This window comes from Vombatus ursinus, unplaced genomic scaffold (assembly GCF_900497805.2).
Source record: "Vombatus ursinus unplaced genomic scaffold, bare-nosed wombat genome assembly UNPS02014821.1, whole genome shotgun sequence".
In the NCBI taxonomy this organism is placed as follows: Eukaryota; Metazoa; Chordata; class Mammalia; order Diprotodontia; family Vombatidae; genus Vombatus; species Vombatus ursinus.
Genome location: NW_020954599.1, coordinates 19,107,349 through 19,125,711, shown reverse-complemented (window position 1 = coordinate 19,125,711; position 18,363 = coordinate 19,107,349). Strand labels below are relative to the sequence as shown.

At 35.3% G+C, this 18,363-nt stretch overlaps 1 protein-coding gene across 1 annotated transcript in view; it reads left to right on the top strand.

The window, feature by feature from the left end:
* The window catches only part of ZGRF1 (zinc finger GRF-type containing 1), a 76,379-nt gene that overhangs the window by 39,352 nt on the left and 18,664 nt on the right, over positions 1–18,363 (top strand). Inside the window, exons 12-21 of the mRNA XM_027837542.1 lie at positions 59–182; positions 4,788–5,452; positions 6,056–6,191; positions 8,120–8,304; positions 10,126–10,322; positions 11,225–11,364; positions 12,055–12,198; positions 12,526–12,640; positions 14,098–14,357; positions 17,073–17,232. Coding sequence (XP_027693343.1) covers positions 59–182; positions 4,788–5,452; positions 6,056–6,191; positions 8,120–8,304; positions 10,126–10,322; positions 11,225–11,364; positions 12,055–12,198; positions 12,526–12,640; positions 14,098–14,357; positions 17,073–17,232 — 2,126 coding nt within the window. The remainder of the gene's footprint in view (positions 1–58; positions 183–4,787; positions 5,453–6,055; positions 6,192–8,119; positions 8,305–10,125; positions 10,323–11,224; positions 11,365–12,054; positions 12,199–12,525; positions 12,641–14,097; positions 14,358–17,072; positions 17,233–18,363) is intronic.

The window sequence follows — 18,363 nt, the reverse complement described above, 5'->3', positions numbered from 1 at the left end:
CACTTTAGTGCACTGATTTATTTCTTTTGGCACATCATATAATTTTTTTTCTGCTTAGATTATGTCACCAGTGCAAAAGATCTCAACACTGAGCCCTGATTCAACCTTTCCTTTGAGCCCAAGAGATGAAGACATTATGATAAAGTTACCTGAGGAATCTCTGAAAGCAAGAACCTCATCTGGTAAACTTTACTATTGTAATATTAAATATGTCTGTTGATAATATGTAATATTTGTAAAATTGTAACATTTGCCAATCTGTACAAAATTAAGTTGATGTTGGGTGCATGTTACTGAACTAAAAACAATATATTTGAGACTAAACTCCAGATAAATTGTTGCTAAGGATTCTGTTTTCATACCCTTGCCCTCTATGACCCTTGATTCCTCTAGTCACAAACTTCTAATGTTTTTCACCCTAAGTCACTTATCATTACCATCATTATTATTACTGTATTTCCTCTCTTATTTTGTCAGAGCCACTGCCATTTTTAGCTCTTCCCCTCCTGGAATTCATGTGCCTAAGTTTCCTAAGTGTTCCTTCAACTCCCAGGAAGCCTTACATTACAATAGCCCATCACTACAACTTCTCAGTTTCTTCTTTCTCAGGACTCCTAGAAAGCCTCAACTTCTGCCATTACCTGTGATATTCATAGTTCTTCCCAGGTGTATATATTCTGTCTCTCTCATTAGAGTCATGGGAGTTGTGAAACAGTTGCCAAACTGAGCCCCTCGCCCACTGCTTGAAGTGTGAAAAGGCGAGGGAAAGCCATCTCCACCAGTCTGCATCTTCAGAGTAATTCTCTGCATTATCCTTCCCATTCTTTCATTCTCTTTCTTTCCTGTTTCTCCAAATTCCTGCTCCTATGTCCTCTATTTCCAAAGGGTAGCTGATGGAAGAGAGAGAGTATGGTTAGGGGTTGATGAAAAAAGAAATGCAAGAAGTTGTAATAGGTAAATAGATAAGAGGAAATAGAGATGAGGCAGGCAGAAGAATAGGGAAGAAGGCAGGAATAGGGATGAGAGCATAAGTTTTGAGATAAGCAAATGTACTAGGACTTTTCCAGGTAGTCGCTTTTGAAAATAGCATACTAAAGTTGTTTACTACTTTCTATCACTGCTGCTTTATTTACTTACCAGGTTTACTCCAGCACTCAGAATTTAGGATCATAGGATTTAGAGTTGGGAGATACCCTAAGATACCATCTAATCAAACTTCCTCATTTGACAGATGAGGAAATTAACATCCCACAGAGCTTTAATGTGAACGTAGGTCTTCTAACTCCAAGTCCAGTGCTCTTCTTATCATACTATTTATACTTGCATTTATGGTATTTATAATAATATTTATAGTATAATACTTTTTAAAGTAATTCAGTACCACTGTTGGATGTGTGGCGTGTTCAGGGAGGACTAGCACCTCTGCTCTGTGAGAGCCACACTCTTTTCAGGGCTGCTCATCTGCCATTGATGTCTACCTCTCACCCAGCTCTCACCACTGTATTATTTCATTCATAGAAATGGTTTCTGGAAACTGTTTCCAATGGATGGTAATCTTGTCAGAAATTGTGGTATTTTGTATTTATAGTATTAACTCCCATTGAAGAGTACAAAGGTTCAAATATGTAAAGAGGAACATAAGAAAAAAATAAAAATGAATGTAATGAAGTTAAAATATTATAATTGCTTGCACATGAATCCACAAACCTTTATTATCTGTCAATTTTACCCCCCATGCAGAAGATAATATGTATATTTGATTGTAATCCAGTAATAACCAAATCGTCCAGCTTATTTCCCTGAATGTGGTTACTCTCTTCTACATTGAGTTTTTAGGTTTCTCTGAATCTATAATAATTCTTTATAGTTGTTAGTTCCCTTTCTAGACTTAGTTCTTGAACTGGGGCTTTGTGCCAGGACCATATTTGACCCCTTGCTGGTCTCTTGGGCAGTTGGCCCTGATTGGTTTTGGCCTGGGTTCTTGTGCTTACTTCCACCTCCAAGGGTACATACCCATGCTAAGAGTTCTAGGAAGTTTTAGTTGTTCCTGGATTTTTGAGATTCAGAGTATTTGATCTAAAGAGCCTTAAGCGTTATCGTATGACAGAGACCTTGGAGCCCTTGGGCCTGAGGCATCCCAATCTGAGTGCTGCCATATCGTTCCTAGTTACTTCCAAGGTTAAAACTATAGGTTTCCAACCGTTTTGGGGCTTTCTTATGGGAGCCCTCCATTTTTGCTGCCTTCATTTACAGAACCTCGTAGGAAATAGGTATTGATGGCCTGTTTCTTGTCCTGCAAGGAGGCTTCCATCTTGTTGCCTGACACTGGCATTTCTGGTGGGCCTTCTTCCTTGATGCAAGTGGGCTCTTGGATTTTTGTGTAGTTCAGGAGTCTATGAAGTAATCTCATTGGATTTGTTAATTGATCCTTATTCAATCTAGTGCTATTTTTAGGCTTTTGCTGGAATAGGTATGTGGGGGCTAGCTGCCCACCTCTGTTCAGGCAAAGACAACTTAACCAGAAGTCCTACACATAATTATTGATTGCTTGCCTTTCTCCTTTTGAGAAATGCCTATTCATATCTTTTGACCATATATATGTTAGGGAATATCTTATTTTATATATTTGAATCAGTTCATTATTTATTTTAGATATCAGACCTTTATCAGAGAAATGTGACCTAGCCAGAGTTGTGAAAGGTATCTTTCTCTCTGTTCCTCTAATTTGTTTATGTGATCTTTTATATCTAGGTCATTTTTCTGTTTGGAATTTATGTGGTGTGTGGTGTGAGGTGTTGAATAAATCCAATTTCTGCCAGACTGTTTAGCAGTTGTTTTTTTTTCCTCGTGTAGTGAGTTCTTATCCCAGGTGTTGTGGATCTTTGAATTTATTGGACATTGCTACTGAATGTGTTTGGTTCTGGATCTTGTATTCCTAATCTGGTACACTGATCAACTTTTCTGATTTATAACTGTTACCAAATAGTTTTGATTATTATTGTTTTGTAGTATAGTTTGAAATTTGATATAGCTATGTCCCCTTCCATTTTAAAAAATTTTTTTTTTGAGATTCTTGATTTTTTGGTTCCTTCAGATGAAGTTTGATATTATTTTTATAGCTCTATAAAATCTTTTGGTAATTTGATTGGTATAATAATGAATAAGTAAATTTAAGTAAAAATAAGTAAAATTAAGTAAAATGCCATTTTTATTATATTGGCATGGTTCAACCTTAAGTAATTAATATCTTTCCATTTATTTTAAATCTGCCTAAATAATCTATTTGTATCCTCAGCACTTAGCACAGTAGTTGGGATGTAGTAAATACTTAATACTTTTTTATTAATTCATTTTTATTCATATAATTCCTGTGTGTATCTTAGGAAGTGGACTCCCAAATATTTTATGCATTGTATAATTATGTTGAATGGAATTTCCTTTTCTATATCTTCTTGCTTGGTTTCATTGGTAATTCACAGAAAGGCCAATGATTTATGTAGGTTTATTTTATATTCTGCTACTTTGCTGAAGTCATTGTTATTTCAGTTACTATTTAGTTGGTTTGCTTAAAGTTCTCTAAGTAGACTCTCATGTCATCTGCAAAAGCAATTATTTTGTTTCTTCTTTACCTGTGCTTATTCCCTTAGTTTCTTTTGATTATCCATTACTATAGCTTGCATTTCTAGATCTATATCAAATAATAGTTGTGATAATGAACACCCTTGTTTTGTCCCTGATTTTATGGGAAAGACCATTAAAGATTTTGCCATTAGATATAATGATGGCTCTTGGTTTTAGATAGATACTGTTTACCACTTTAAGGAGGGGCTCATTTATTCCTATACTTTAAAATTTTTTTAAAAATATATAAATGTGTTATATGTTATAAAAAAAAGAAACAAAAACCCAACCTTTTCTGTGTCAATTGCTACAATCATGATGTTATTTTTTTTTATTAATATGATCTGTTATGTTTATAGTTTTTCTATTCTTAAACAAAGCATTTTAACCTCCTTATATCTGGAAACTTTAAAATTATATTTATTGTATTAAGGTTTATGAAGGTAATGCTTAAAAGTTTTGCTTTTCTGCATTTATGTTTATTATGTATTGGAGCACGATCACTTTTTAAGTGTTTTATAAATTGTTAAATAAATTCACTAATTTTCCATTAAGTGTGTCGATTCTGATTCTTGCAACAGTCCATTAAAATTTTTAGCTGTTCTTCTGTTTATCATTCTTTGTACCTTGTCATATTTCAGTAATGGAATATTGAAGTCTCATACTATTATTTTTCTGTCCTTTTTTTTGCAATTAACTTTTGTAAAATTTTAAAATTTAATTTTTGTATCATTAGGTATCTTTTTATTATTTATATGTTTTTCTTGACAGTGGTATTGATGATCGTAATAGAAATCCCAACCTGGCACTTAAATCCCTCCATCATAGGGCTTTAAAATAGCCTTTTTGGAGTTCTCTCATATCTCTCCACTTAATGTACTTCGTTTTCTAACCAAAATGATGTACTTGATATTTTCTAAACTTGGCATTCCATCTGTAGTAGTCAAATAGTCTAAAACTTCATTTCAGAGAATATCAGTGAAGTTTTACAGTTTTTATTTAATAACATAAAACCACTTAATTATTTTTTATTTTAATATGGGATATTAAATGATATAATGTTTTGCAGGTCAAGTGGCAGTTTTTTCTTTTTATTCTACACACAATGATTTCTACGAGATCGGTAATTACTCCTAATCAATTTTTTTATTTCTATCACCTTTCAGGAGTAGAAAAGTTCAGTTGTTCAGAAAAAGTCAACGTCCAAAGACTTCACAGAACTCGGACACCGCTTATTACACTGCCACCTGTTACAGTGCACCCTCTCTCAGAAAATTGCTCACATAGGATGGACTCTGAAGTCCGAAAGTCCTTTGGTAGCCCCATCCTTGACTCCTCATATGAGGAGTCAGCAGGTTCTCCTGTCAGCTTCTTTGGCCCTGAGGACAGGAATAGGGAAACCTCTGTTTCTCAGAAGTCTGGGGAAGAGACACCTATAAGGCTTTCATTCTCCTCTCTGGTGCCTCCTCTAAGCAAACAAAGCAGGTGGCTGAAATATCAAAACACACCCCAAGGTGACTCGATTACTCTACATAGAAGTGATGTGAAAGTGAATGAAAGCTTCTTTGCTGCCTCTGCCCCCAGAATGCACCTCGATGAGCCAGAGGGTTATCAGAATGGGGCTGCCAAGAAAAGCCCTAAAGACTCTGTGCATTTGGAGATGATAAAAGGCAAGCTTCATGAACAGCAAGCAGATTTCTACTGTCAGGAATCAGTTTTCAGGAAGAAAACACTGTTTCAGAAATTTGAGCAAACTTCCCAGACTGAGGAAATACAAAAGATCTTAAGTCAGACAGCACACAATGGCTTTAGTGTAACAGGAAGTACCCAGGTGAGAAGCTGTAATAAGTTAGTTATCACTCTAAAACTTCTTCTATTAGAAAGCATTACCTGAATTTTAGAGAAAAAAACTAGCACAATAAATTGCAAATAATTATTTCACTGTTGGTGTGAATACTTTTTGACCTAAAATATTAGCTATACTTATTTTATATTCTTTGGCCTATTTGAATAATAATATATAGTCATTAACTCATTTGTATTACTATTAAAGAGTTTTCTTAAGTAAAATTATTCTTGTGAAAATGCCACTCATTGCCATAGGGTTTTTCTAGATACCAGAAATCAAATGATATATTTTGAATACATTGTGCCAAGAAAATTATTCACCCATATCACTTATATTTTGATGCTTTTATTTCAAAGTCTCGAGAGGGAGTGGAGAGTAAAATCAAACTTATTTAAGCTTATGGTATTATATATAACCGTCCCTGGCATGTTGTTTTTTATTTGGAATTAGAATGTACTTATCTGGAATTCAGAAATGCAGTCTTACATTAGTAAATAAAAGGATTGTGTGTTTTATTAGACATATCAGTAGAAAACATCTTGCTAATTAATCATTTTTATGATTCATTGATTTGTTCTTTTTCAGATTAATGCCAGTGCATTGTCATTTCCCAGTGGGCAAATATCAAAATGTGCTTGCATTCCCAAAAGACAGATTCACATACCTGCTATTTTTCAGTCACCTGCTCAGTATAAACAGGTCTTCACAACTTCTCTGATTGGTATGAAATGTCTTTCAATGAAAAAAAAAATCATTATAGTTAGATTTGTTCTACTGTTATTACTTTTGTACTTTTGTTCTATAATCTATGAAAAAAAGATGTGAGACTAGAATAAAATGTTGGGAGCAGTATCTGTAGACTGAGATTACTGCACTGTTGAGTGAGTGTACCCAAAGGGACTGATAAAGTTGAGCTTTAAAGTGACCTGGTGACTCTCCCGCACAGTGCATAGGAATTTGGTTGGCATTTCAAAGCTAAAGTTCTGATAGAATGCTGCTGTAGAGACAGTGCTTTGTTGAGTGAAGCGCTGATCGACAGAAATAATGAAATCGAGATCAGTAAAGTCTTTAGGAGCCCGAAAGAGAACAAGATGAAACTCAAGTTTCACCCTGTGTGTAACCTTCTGTGACTGTCAAAACTAGACCTTAGCTCAGATGTCATATCTAACATCTTGAGCAGTTTATAAGATCACTGAGAGAAAGTGTAGATAGAGAGCCAACCTTGAAGCCAGGAAGACCTGGGCTCAGGTCCCACCTCTCACACATACTCCTGCCTGTCTGACCCTGTGCAAATTACATGCATTTTCCTAGCCTTAGTTTCCTCATCTGTAAAAAAAAATGGGGATAATAATAGCACTTACCCCACAGCTCTCTAAGAGTATATAACTTGCAGAGAAGATGCTACTTTACACGGAGGCAGGGGCGGGAGTGGGGCGCATCCCCATCCGAGAATTCCCACATCCAGTCTCTGTTCTTCCTTATGAGGTATTGAGCATCAAACCATGATGATCAGAAATAGTCCTAGCCAAGCGGAAGGATATTTAAGCTACTGTTTTAAATTAGATGGCGTTGGAATGTAGAGAAGATTATCTGCCATGCTTTGGTTTCTTGGGACCACACTCCCAATAGGAAATAATCAGTGCACACCAGTAGTTCAGTAAGGAGTTCTTCTATATGCATTTGAAGGAAATAGGCAACTCTTTAGGTAAAAGGACAATGAACTGGAAATCCATCAAATTGTCTCCCTCCTATCCTTCAGATTCTTTTCCTTGAATCTTTTCACACTTAGCTAGAAGTTGAACTTAGAGTTCTGCTTCACTATTGTAGCGAGTAGCCCACTTCCTCATATGAAATTTATTTGATCAAAAATAAGATCATCTTTGAACCCATTTCTCAATGTTTGAAAATTTTACAAGGGCACATACTAGACACTTTTATTTTTGCCAGGTTCCTTGAAGTGTGTAATATAATGCCGAGCCTACTGTAAACATCATTTAATGTTGATGACATGTTAATATTGATGGTAGTGATAATACTGATTTGGATGCATGAGAGAAGAAACAAGGTGCGCATAGATTATACTTGTCCAAGGGGTTCCTTGAGGCATTTATTAAATCACCTGATATGCATGTGATTATCACCTGATAAATCATTACCTGATAAAAACCTGATTATGCCAGGTATTGGGCATGACACAGAGACAAAAGATGAAATAGCCACTGCTCTCTTTCCAGACTGATTCATGAGTAATGATGATCCTTTAATAATGTTTGATTTCAGAATTTATCATGAGGACAAATTGTATTATATTTTTTGATAAATTTAATAATAATTATAACTCATATTTATATCCCTCATGATTTTAGGTTTACAAGGTAATTTTTTTCACAACAATCTTGTGAGGCAGGAACTTCAGGTATTATTCCCATTTTGTAGAATTATAAAATGATTTGTCCAAGGTCAAAACTTGTAGGTGGTAGAGTAAGACCTAGAACCCAAGTCCTCTGATCCCAATTCCAGTGTTATTTCCAGTATCTTTGCCTCTCAAGGAATTTCATTCCTAATGGCAAGACAAAGAAAGCATCTGAACACATATTTGGAGGTAAATTTAAATTTTCATCTCTTTTTTAATCTTCTTTTCAAATCTAGAACACTTAAACATATTGCTGTTTGAGGTGTCTAAAAGGCTGCACCAAGCTCTTTCGAAAGTTGACATATCTTTTTATACGTCAATGAAGGCAGAGAAAAAGAAAAACACAGGAAACAGCATACCAACCTGTCATCATCAACAGCCTGCAAAGCTGGTCATGGTTAAAAAGGAAGGTCCAAATAAGGTATCCTAATAATGTTTCACCTAGACTGTTAGATGGTATATTTTTGGAAAAAGTGAAGCTATTTGGTAGGATTTGAACCAACAACCACCTATTCTTTCAGTGCTAAATACACTTTGCCGGGGGACTTTATCTTTCTTGGTGCTAATTTATCCTGGAAGAGGGTTTCGTTTGTGGGCTAGTAAGTTATTTTTGTACTAACATTCATATAAATAAAGTTAGTCTAAGGGAAGGAACTGTTTCATTTTCGTCATTTTATCTCTGGCACCTAGCACAGTGCCTAACATGTCGAAAGTATTTAATTAATACTCGGTCAAAAAACTGGAAGTTTCCCATCACTTGGGAAATGACTAAGCAAATTATGGTCGTGAGTGTAATAGAATATTATTGTGCCATAAGAAACAATGAAAGAGACAGTTCCAGAGCAATCTGGGAAAACTTGGACGAACTGATGCAGAGAGGACGAAGCAAAATCCATCTAGAGATCAGCTTGTACAGTAACAACATCACCGCAAAGACAAGCAACTTTGAAAGACTTAAGAGCTCAGATTACTGCAATGGCCAACATGATTCTAGGGGACTGATGATGAAGCATGCTGCCTACCTCTTACCAGAAGGCATTGGTCTCAAGCTGCAGATTAATACATACATTTTCAGATACAGCTAATGTGGGAATTTGTTTTGCTTGATTATGAATGTTTGTTACAGAGGTTTTGTTTTGCTTATTTCTTATTTTGGGAAGTTGAGGGGAAAGAGGGACCAGAGATGAGGTTACACTTCCTCCCTCCCCAAAAGAAAAAATAATAAAAGGTCATTGAAATATGTTTTTGAAATGCACAGAAGATAAAAGAAGGAAACCACAGACAAGTAGGATAGCTTTGAGAGTAACATGTTGAATTTATTATGTATTTTAAAAGTAAAGAAGCCTGTCCATAAGAGAAACTTAGTTTTATGCATAAACCTCATTTCAGTTGTTTGTTCTCATATTAGTTGATGTTTGTTAAATGTAGGATAAAAAAAGAGAATAATAATCTTTAAAAAGTTAAAAATGCTTGTTGAATTGGACCACTTGAATAAAGACTGGGCCATGGTATACTGTATTAATATATTCTTTTAAAAGTAGCTTTTATCAACATTTTTTATATAGTCTGTGTTTCCCACTGTATCCCTCCTCTTTCTCCCTACCAGAGTCATCCAACTAGAACAGAATACTTTTTTTATTAAAAAAACTCAGGAAAATTGATCAATATATTGAAAATCTATATATCCAATGTTTCAGACATGGGCTCCCCGAGCCCCACTTCTGCACAGGAACAGAAGGTGTCTTCTCATATATCTTCTTTAAGGCCAAGTTTGCTCTTTATAATTTCACATTGATTTATATATTTTTGTGATTATTTCCATTTTCATTCTTGTAGTCATTGTGTATGTTTGTTTTCCTGGCTCTGCTTATTATATTTTCCATCAGTTCATGAATGTTTTCCTGTGATTCTTTGTATTCATTATGTTTGTCATTTCCTGCACAGGAATATTCCATTATATTCATGTACCACCATTTATTTAGCCTTTTCCCCAATTCCTAGGTATCTATTTCGTTCCTAGTTCTTTTATTAATGTACTATTAATGTTTTTGTTTGAGTGCAGTACTAAGTATTAATAATTAGCTATTAAAGTTCTTCATTTGAGTTTAATTGATGGCAGTTTCCAAGGAAAAATCATTTCATTCTTCTGTCATGTTTGCAATAATACACAACAATACACCATAGTAGAAAAGCGCCATTTTTAATCTTTAATTAAATTTTAACTGCTCTTTTTTCTTCCTAGGGTCGTCTCTTTTATACTTGTGATGCACCAAAAGCCAACCAATGTAAATTTTTTAAGTGGCTTGAAGAAGTAACACCAGTTAATTTGGCACAGGCAGAATCTGTACCCAGCACAGTTTTACATGATATAAAGAGTACTGGAATATACTTAAGATGCCAAAATATACCCCTCTATGAGGAGTGTCAGCTTCTGGTGAGGTGCGTTAGATATTTTAAAGATTCCGACAAGCGAACAGACCTGTGATCCTAACAGATTGGTCTGAATCTAATTTTCACTTTAATTGAGCCAGACCTGCAGCAGATCAAAAGCCCTTTTGGCCTCTACCAGCAGACCATAACAATATGAGAGCAAGTGGGAGGGAGACTGTTTCCCTGTCACTGGATTGAATGAATGCTATTCTTTATAATACAAAGGGAGATCAAACTTCAGGTGGTCACCTGGGTGCAATTCTTCATTGTCTAGTGGGTGAGAAAATGCAAAGCTTTAATTTTGTAGTTTGTGCTTCTTGAGTAGATATCCATATTTTCTATTTATACATGATTGTACCATCGTGTGTAATATTAGCATACTTGTACAAAAAATTTACATAAAATCAATTGGGGAAGATTAACTTTACGAAATATTTTGTAGTAGGATTCCTTTAAATAGCTTATTCGTCTGTTACATTCGAAATACAATGAAATTTACATGCAGCGTTTTAGAAATACATTTTTTCATCGAATGAGGTGAATTTATAAAGTAATAGTATTAATACTTAGGGTTTGCATAGCACATTATGCCTTTTATACTTTTCAGATCACTTCACATCCTTTATTGTAGCAATCTGTGAGCTAGCTTGGACATATCTATTTCCCCAATTTTACAGATAAAGAAATCGAGATTCAGAGAATTTAAGTTTTGACTAAGATTCTGCATCAATTAATAGCAGCACTGGACTAGAACCAAGGCATCTTGGCTTCTATTCTAATACTTCTACTGCTGTGCCACTCTCTCGATGCTATGTTAAGGCTTTCTAATTTACTCATTTTCTACTATTTCAAACCCAACTTTGTCACCTTGATTGCTTAGACTGTAGGCATATCTTTCTTTCATTTTGCAGGAAAGGATTTGATTTTCAGAATAAACAATATAGCAAATCAAAGAGATTTGCTCATGTAAATCCCGAATTTCACAATGAATCTAAAAGCAAACTTTATCTTAAACTGAGTAGGAGAGAAGGTTCTTCTTCCTATGGCAAAGGTAAGTTGTTCTAATCATCTCTGGGGAAATTCTCCCATTTTATGTGGTGTCTCATTAATATATATACATCACATATATAACTAGATAGATATCACATGTATAACTTTGATAGTATAGATTATCTCTGTTAAATGCTTGTAATTGGATTTGATAAAGCAGAATGTCCCACTAAAATTGAACTAAGACACCCTGTACCTGAAGATCTCCTGAATCCAAGTTCTTATCCGGGGTCCCTGTTATTGAGGACAGGGCCCCCTTTGTATTGTCTTTGTTTCCCTAGTACTTAACATAATACCTTGCACTTGGTATGTACTTAATACATGTTTGTTGAGGCTTACCAAAGATAATCATAAAACCATCCAACTCTCCTATTTCCCTGGGGTAGTTCTAGAATAGGATCCCCCTGGGCATGGTAGAGATAGAAACCTCAGAGACAGTAGCCATCTTGCCTCCCAGCACCAGATCCTACTTACCAGCAACCTGGAGCAGCACCGAGCGAGCCTACCCTGTGCCCACCTCAGGGCTTACTTAGTCTGGGAAGGGTCTCTGACTCTTTTCCCTGATTTTCTCTTTCCAGATCTGTTACAGTAGGAAAAACTTGAGGAATTCAACTTTAATGAACACTGAGAACAGGTCTGTGACCTTTAGTGGGGGAAGATTCCATTAAAGCCCTGCTTATATTTTTTGCAGATGACCTCTGGGTAATTTCAAAAACCCTAGACTTTGAACTGGATACTTTCATTGCTTGTAGCGTTTTTTTTGGACCATCATCATACAATGAGGTGGAGCTCTTGCCTCTGAAAGGCTATTTCCCTTCAAACTGGCCATCTGACAGTAAGTAATGCTGTACGATATTTAGTTTAGTCTGCAGGTTTTTCAATTTTATTTTTTGTTAGTTTCTTTTGTTTTAAAAGGTGGAAATACAGTGCAAGCACGGCACTTGTATGGGAGAAAGTTTTATGGTATAAGTTCCAGTTGAATCCCCATGGTATTTAAGGGCCCACATTTGGCCTGTTACTGTTTACTCAAAGGGTATTTTTTTTTAATGGAATGAAATAGAGTCATAAAGATGAAGTTTTAGTTTTGCATAATATTTATTATAGAGATTTTTGTGAATAGTTTCCTCGATAATAAATGTTCATTTTTGTGATCTTTCTCTAGCGGTGGTTCATGCTTTACTGGTTTGTAATGCTAGTACAGAGCTGACAACTTTGAGAAACTTGCAAGAATACTTCAATCCAACCACTCTACCTATAATACAGCACCTGTTAACAACGTATGTAATTAATCAGCATTGATTCAGTAGTATTCACAAAAGATATATAGGATAATGTGAAAATACTATCAACATAGTCCGTAAATTTTGCAAATGAAATTCAAAGTATCATTCAAAGAATATAATTGGGGCAGCTAGGTGGCGCAGTGAATAGAGCACCGGCCTTGAAGTCAGGAAGACCTGAGTTCAAATCCAGCCTCAGACCAAACACTTGACACTTTATAGCTGTGTGACCCTGGGCAAGTCACTTAACCCCAATCGCCTAAAATAAATAAATAAATAAATAAAAATAAAAAAGAATATAATTATACTGTTAGTTTAAAAAAGTCCATCATAAATCAATTTACTTTTCTGTTAGACCATTAAACATGATAGTGATATTATCTGTCTAAATCAAGCATTAGTTTCCAAGTATCATTCATATTAATTTCATTTATTGTGTATCCATGCCTCACTACTTTCCTTTTATACTTACTGTGAATATTTACTTTTAAATTGAGTATTATAGATGTATTTATAATATGAATCATATGTCTTAGCTCATAATTGCTTTATTATTAACAGACTTTATATCTCATTATGATTTTCCCAAGTACCATGTCTCATTTTTTTTATTTAGAGAATAACATTTGGACAAATATATTAAAAGAATATGAAAATAAATATTTTCTACTTAAAACTATCTTCTCACAGGTCTTTTCTAAGAAGTATTACACAGTAGGTATGCTTTAAAATATCCAAAGATGTGATAATTATTGTAAATTCAATTCAACAAACATTCATTAAGTATCTACTATGCAAAAGGTATATAATGGAAGGAAAGTGAAGGTTTTGAAAAGGACACAGGAACTATATGTAAACACATGAACTGCAGTCATAAAAAGTAATGTTGCTGTTAAATAACTGTCACTCCTCAATAAGATCGTAGAGAACAATATATTCTACATTGTTTCATTAGATGTTATCTGAGTTTTTAATACCAATACTCTTGTTATGCATTGGGAATTCAAATATTTTTTACCTAATAAAAAATTCACAAATTATTAAATTTATCCAATAAGACATAGTGTCAGTCCATGATCTAAAAGAGGTCCATTTTGATTACTACGATAAAGTCAAAGAAAGTTCTTATGTAACTCATTCACTTTGGAATGTAACTTGATCTAAAGGGGCTGAAACTTATTTTTACTTAAACTTGAGAATATTGATGGATTTTAGTGTCCTAGAAAAAGCAAAGCCTTATGGAGTCATTTTAAAGGTAGTGTGTGTGTGTGTGTGTGTGTGTGTGTATGTGTATATATGTGTATATGTATGTGTGTGTATATGTATATATATATAATATATATATGTCCCAATATATATATTGTAGAGTTTACCTAACTCCTTGTCAATAATTCCTCTAAGTTACTAACATAAACTCCTAATTCACTTAACTTTACTTGCTGGATTTTTCCTAGGTCTTCCCAAACTGAACACGGCAATAACAGAATCAGCAAAAGAAAGTTTATCCCGCCAGCCCTCAACAGGAGTACTAACAAGAGCTGTGAACCACTCAACCCAGAAGCAGCACTGCGACTAGCTAATGAGATGATTCAGATATATAAATTAAACATGGATCAGGCCACAGCTCTTATTCAGATAGCACAGATGATGGCATCACATGAAAATGTCAATGACCTTCAAGAGCAGCATACCATTCCCATCACAGTCATACATGGTAAGGAGTGAGAAGAAAAAACCAGTTGTTCTGTTCCGCTGTCTTGCATGGGCAAACATTTCTGTTTCTTCCATGGATTGTGTTATGACGTAGTTTCTTTTTTCCTTATCCTCATTTACTTCTGCTGTCTGCCTTCCAATTAACCGATGTCTCTCCTAAAACATGTCACTAAAACAGAACTGTATATAGTACTCCAAATGTGACCTGTGCAAAGAATGGTGGTGGGTCTTTCATTTTGTTTTGGACACTGAACTTCTGTCAGTGCAGTCTAAAGTTGCGTTGGTGTTTTGGTTGCCATTTCACTCTACTGATACAGGTCGATCTTTCAGGTAGCAAAAACCATTAAGTCTTTTGCACATGAGCTGCTATTAAGCTAAAGCTCACCCGTGCTACATTGTACAGTTGCATTTTTGAACCTAAGTGCAGAATTTTATGTTTATTCTTGTGAGGCTTTACCATGTTATATCTGGTCTGTACTTAATAAGCTCTATTTTAGACTTTGACTTTATCATACAACATATTAGTGATTTCACCAAGTTTTGTGTCTTCAGAAAATACATGCTATCTACGCCTTCATCCCGGTTAGTGGTAAAATTGTTGAATAATATATGGCTAAGAACTGAACTATAGAGGACTAGAGACCCTCCAGTTGATATTGGCATATTAGTCAATGCTGTTGAGGTTAAATCAGTCAACTAATTTTAAATCTGCCATTCAATAATATAGTTCACATGTGATCCATCCCCAAGGATGTTTTGTTCATTTATAGCTTGTAAAACTACTTTTGAAGATTATTGTTTGTATTTCCAACCATGTATCTGTTGGGGAATGGCTTTTGCTTTATATATTTGTGTTAATTCCCTGAATGTTTTGGATATCAGGCTTTATGGGTGATATTTGATGCAATTATTCTCCTCTGCCATTTTCTCTTTTTTTCCCTAAAATGCAGGTATGACTATATCACTCCCCTTCTTAATAAATTCTAGTGGCTCCCTATTGCTTCTGGGACCAAATAGAAACACCTTTGTCTGGCATTTAAAATCCTTCATTGTGACTCCATCCTGCCTCTCTCGTCTTATTTATTACACATCACACTCTTTCTCTTACTCTGCAGTCCAGCCAAACAGACTTCTTGCTTTTCCCTATACGTGACCTTCCAGTATGCATCGTCATGCCTTTATACCAGCTGTACCTCTGGGAGTCATTCTCTCTTCACCTCTGTCTGTTAGACTCTCTCTTTCCTCAGGACTCATCCCAATACTGCAGGAAGCCTTTCTGGAGCCCCTGGCTGCTAGTGTACTTTCCCTGCACCCTCCAGTCTTGTATTTATTGCCCATCTGTTTTACATGTATTTATACATGGATGTGTTGTCTCCCTCAATAAAACACAAGGTACTTGAGTTTAAGAACCATTTTTTGCCCATGTACCCCCAGTGTCAGGTACATAGTAGGCATTTAGTAAAGATTTTTTTGATTGATTAATGAATTCTGATTCTGTCTTCATTGGCTTAATTCATTCAAAAGTTTTAATTTTACAGTCAAAATTGTCTGTTTTAGCTTTTGTGATTTCCTTTCTGCCTTGTTTGGTTAGGAATTCTCCCTCTAACTGAAGTCATGAAAAGTTTCTGATCTTACTCTCCTCAATTTTTTTTTCTATGGTATGCCCATTTTCTTTCTCATCAGAATAATTTGTCATTATGTCTGAAGAGTATCCCATCATCCCTCTTGAGTAAATTTCCCTATTGGAGTTTTTGGCCATAGGAAGACTCTACAGGGCAAGTGAGTTGTCGAAAGACAGAAGAAAACATCAATTTATTCATGAAAAAAAAAATGTCTGATGTATAGCTAACTTTTAATTTTCAATGTCTACTTTAGTCTTTCTCCTTTCATATTTCTCTCTCATTACTATATTTCACAACCCATTTTTTTAACCTGTTGAAAATTTATTGCTATACTGCTTCCCTCTCCTCTCTTTTCCCTCACCTTAGAAAAGGGGGAAGGGAAGAAGCATTTATGTAGCCTCTACTATGTGCTAAGTGTTTTACAGTTGTCTCATTTGAGCCTCACAATAACCCTGTGAGTTAGAAGCTATTATTATCATCCCCATTTTACAGTTGAGGAAACTGAGGCAAACAAAGGTTAAGTGGCTTGCCCATGGTCACGCAGCTAGTGTCTAAAGTTGGATTTGATCAGAGGTCTTCCTGATTCTAGGTCTAGTGCACCACCTAGCTGCCTTAGATGATAATCAAAAGATTTGGTTGATTGTGTTGTGTTGTCTTGTGTTGCCTTGGCACTTAAAAATAAGGAGAGTAACCCAAGGTCTAATGTCACTATCTAAAATTAGCAAAGTCTGTCTTGCACTACTGCAGAAGAAGGTTAAGGCTAACAACTTTTCATGTTACCATAACCAAGACATTCTAGTAATACATATTATGCTTCTTTCTAGTTTTAAGGACTGTAGCTGTAGGTTGAATAGGGAGCTTTTTCCACACTCAGCTAATCTCTATAGGATTTACCCTGAGCCAAAGTGAATAAACTATTGTGAGGCAGAGCTGAATGCTGTGAAAACAAAGAAGGGGAATGCATCTAATCAAAGTAGCAATATTCTCTATAGAAGATAATTTGAACCAAATTCCTTTTCATGTTTCTGGAATTCATTTATTTAAAATATTGCTTCTTTATCTCTCCCTCTCTCTTTACCTTCCAAAACGACTAGGTGTTTTTGGAGCAGGGAAGAGTTACTTATTAGCAGTGGTGATCTTATTCCTTGTGCAGCTCTTTGAAAAGAGTCCAGCTCCAACAGGTGTAGATGCAAGGCCATGGAAAATTCTGATTTCTTCTTCCACCAATGTTGCTGTAGACAGAGTACTTCTTGGGTAGGTATAAACTTTTTATTCAAGTGGTTAGCTATATAGATAATAGATTAATCATTGGCCTGTCTCCATGAGCAGATGATAGTGAAATATGTAGAGTATGTCATTGTATTATAATTTTAAATTAGAAGGATCCAGAAAAGGATTAGAAAGATTAAAGATGTATTTTGCACATGGATCATATTTCTGAGTAGGTCGGATCCTATTAAAAATGAAAAGAGCAGTACAGTATTTCACAACTGCCAAATGTATTGGATTAAAATGTTTTGTAGCAGATAGGCCATTGTACTTATCATCTTATCTGGGTTCATATCTTGCCTCAGATACTTAATAGCTGTATGAAGATGGGCAAGCCACTTTCTCAGCATTGGCTTTCTCTTTTGAAAAATGGCGACAGTAATACCACACTTGTCACAGTGGGTTGTAATAAAGATTAATCACTTTGCTAACCATAAATCAGTTTTTGAATGTCATTACATACATTATTTAATCAGCTGTATTTCAGTAACAAAATTGAAGTTTGACTAGAACTAATTATAGTGTGGCCAGAAAGATTATTTTATTTGTTGTAAACTAACATTAGAATATCGTGACATATGTATTTTGACAATACACATTCTTAAATTAATTTTTAAAAGCCAGTATCATCCTTAAAGTATTTTGTGTTTATAACTTCTTACATCTGATTTTACCAATGGTACTGTTGAGGTCTAGGGGTTTAGAGGTGCTGGGACCCCAAAATCATAACACGCTGGTCTTGCCCAAAAGAATTCGACCCAAGCCTTCTTTCAGCCAAAGACAAGGTTTATTAGAACATCTGTCATATTGGCCAGACTCTTAAGGAATCTGAACATTACTGAGCTATTGGCTAGATTATAAGAATCTGAGCACCTTAATGGAGACGAGACTGTGGGAGAGATCTAGGAGTGGCGGGGATTGTGAGGTAATAGAATGCCAGGGACCTAGACTACATGGCTAAGGGAGAATGAAGCCTCGCTAGGATTAAGGGTGGGAAGGTAAAACAGCAGAGGGCTAGGCTAGGTTAAGGGTAACAGAATTGGGAGATTGGGCATAGCCACAACGAAAGGCCAGTTGATGGGATTATCGCCTCAGGCAAAAACCAGAGATCTGGCC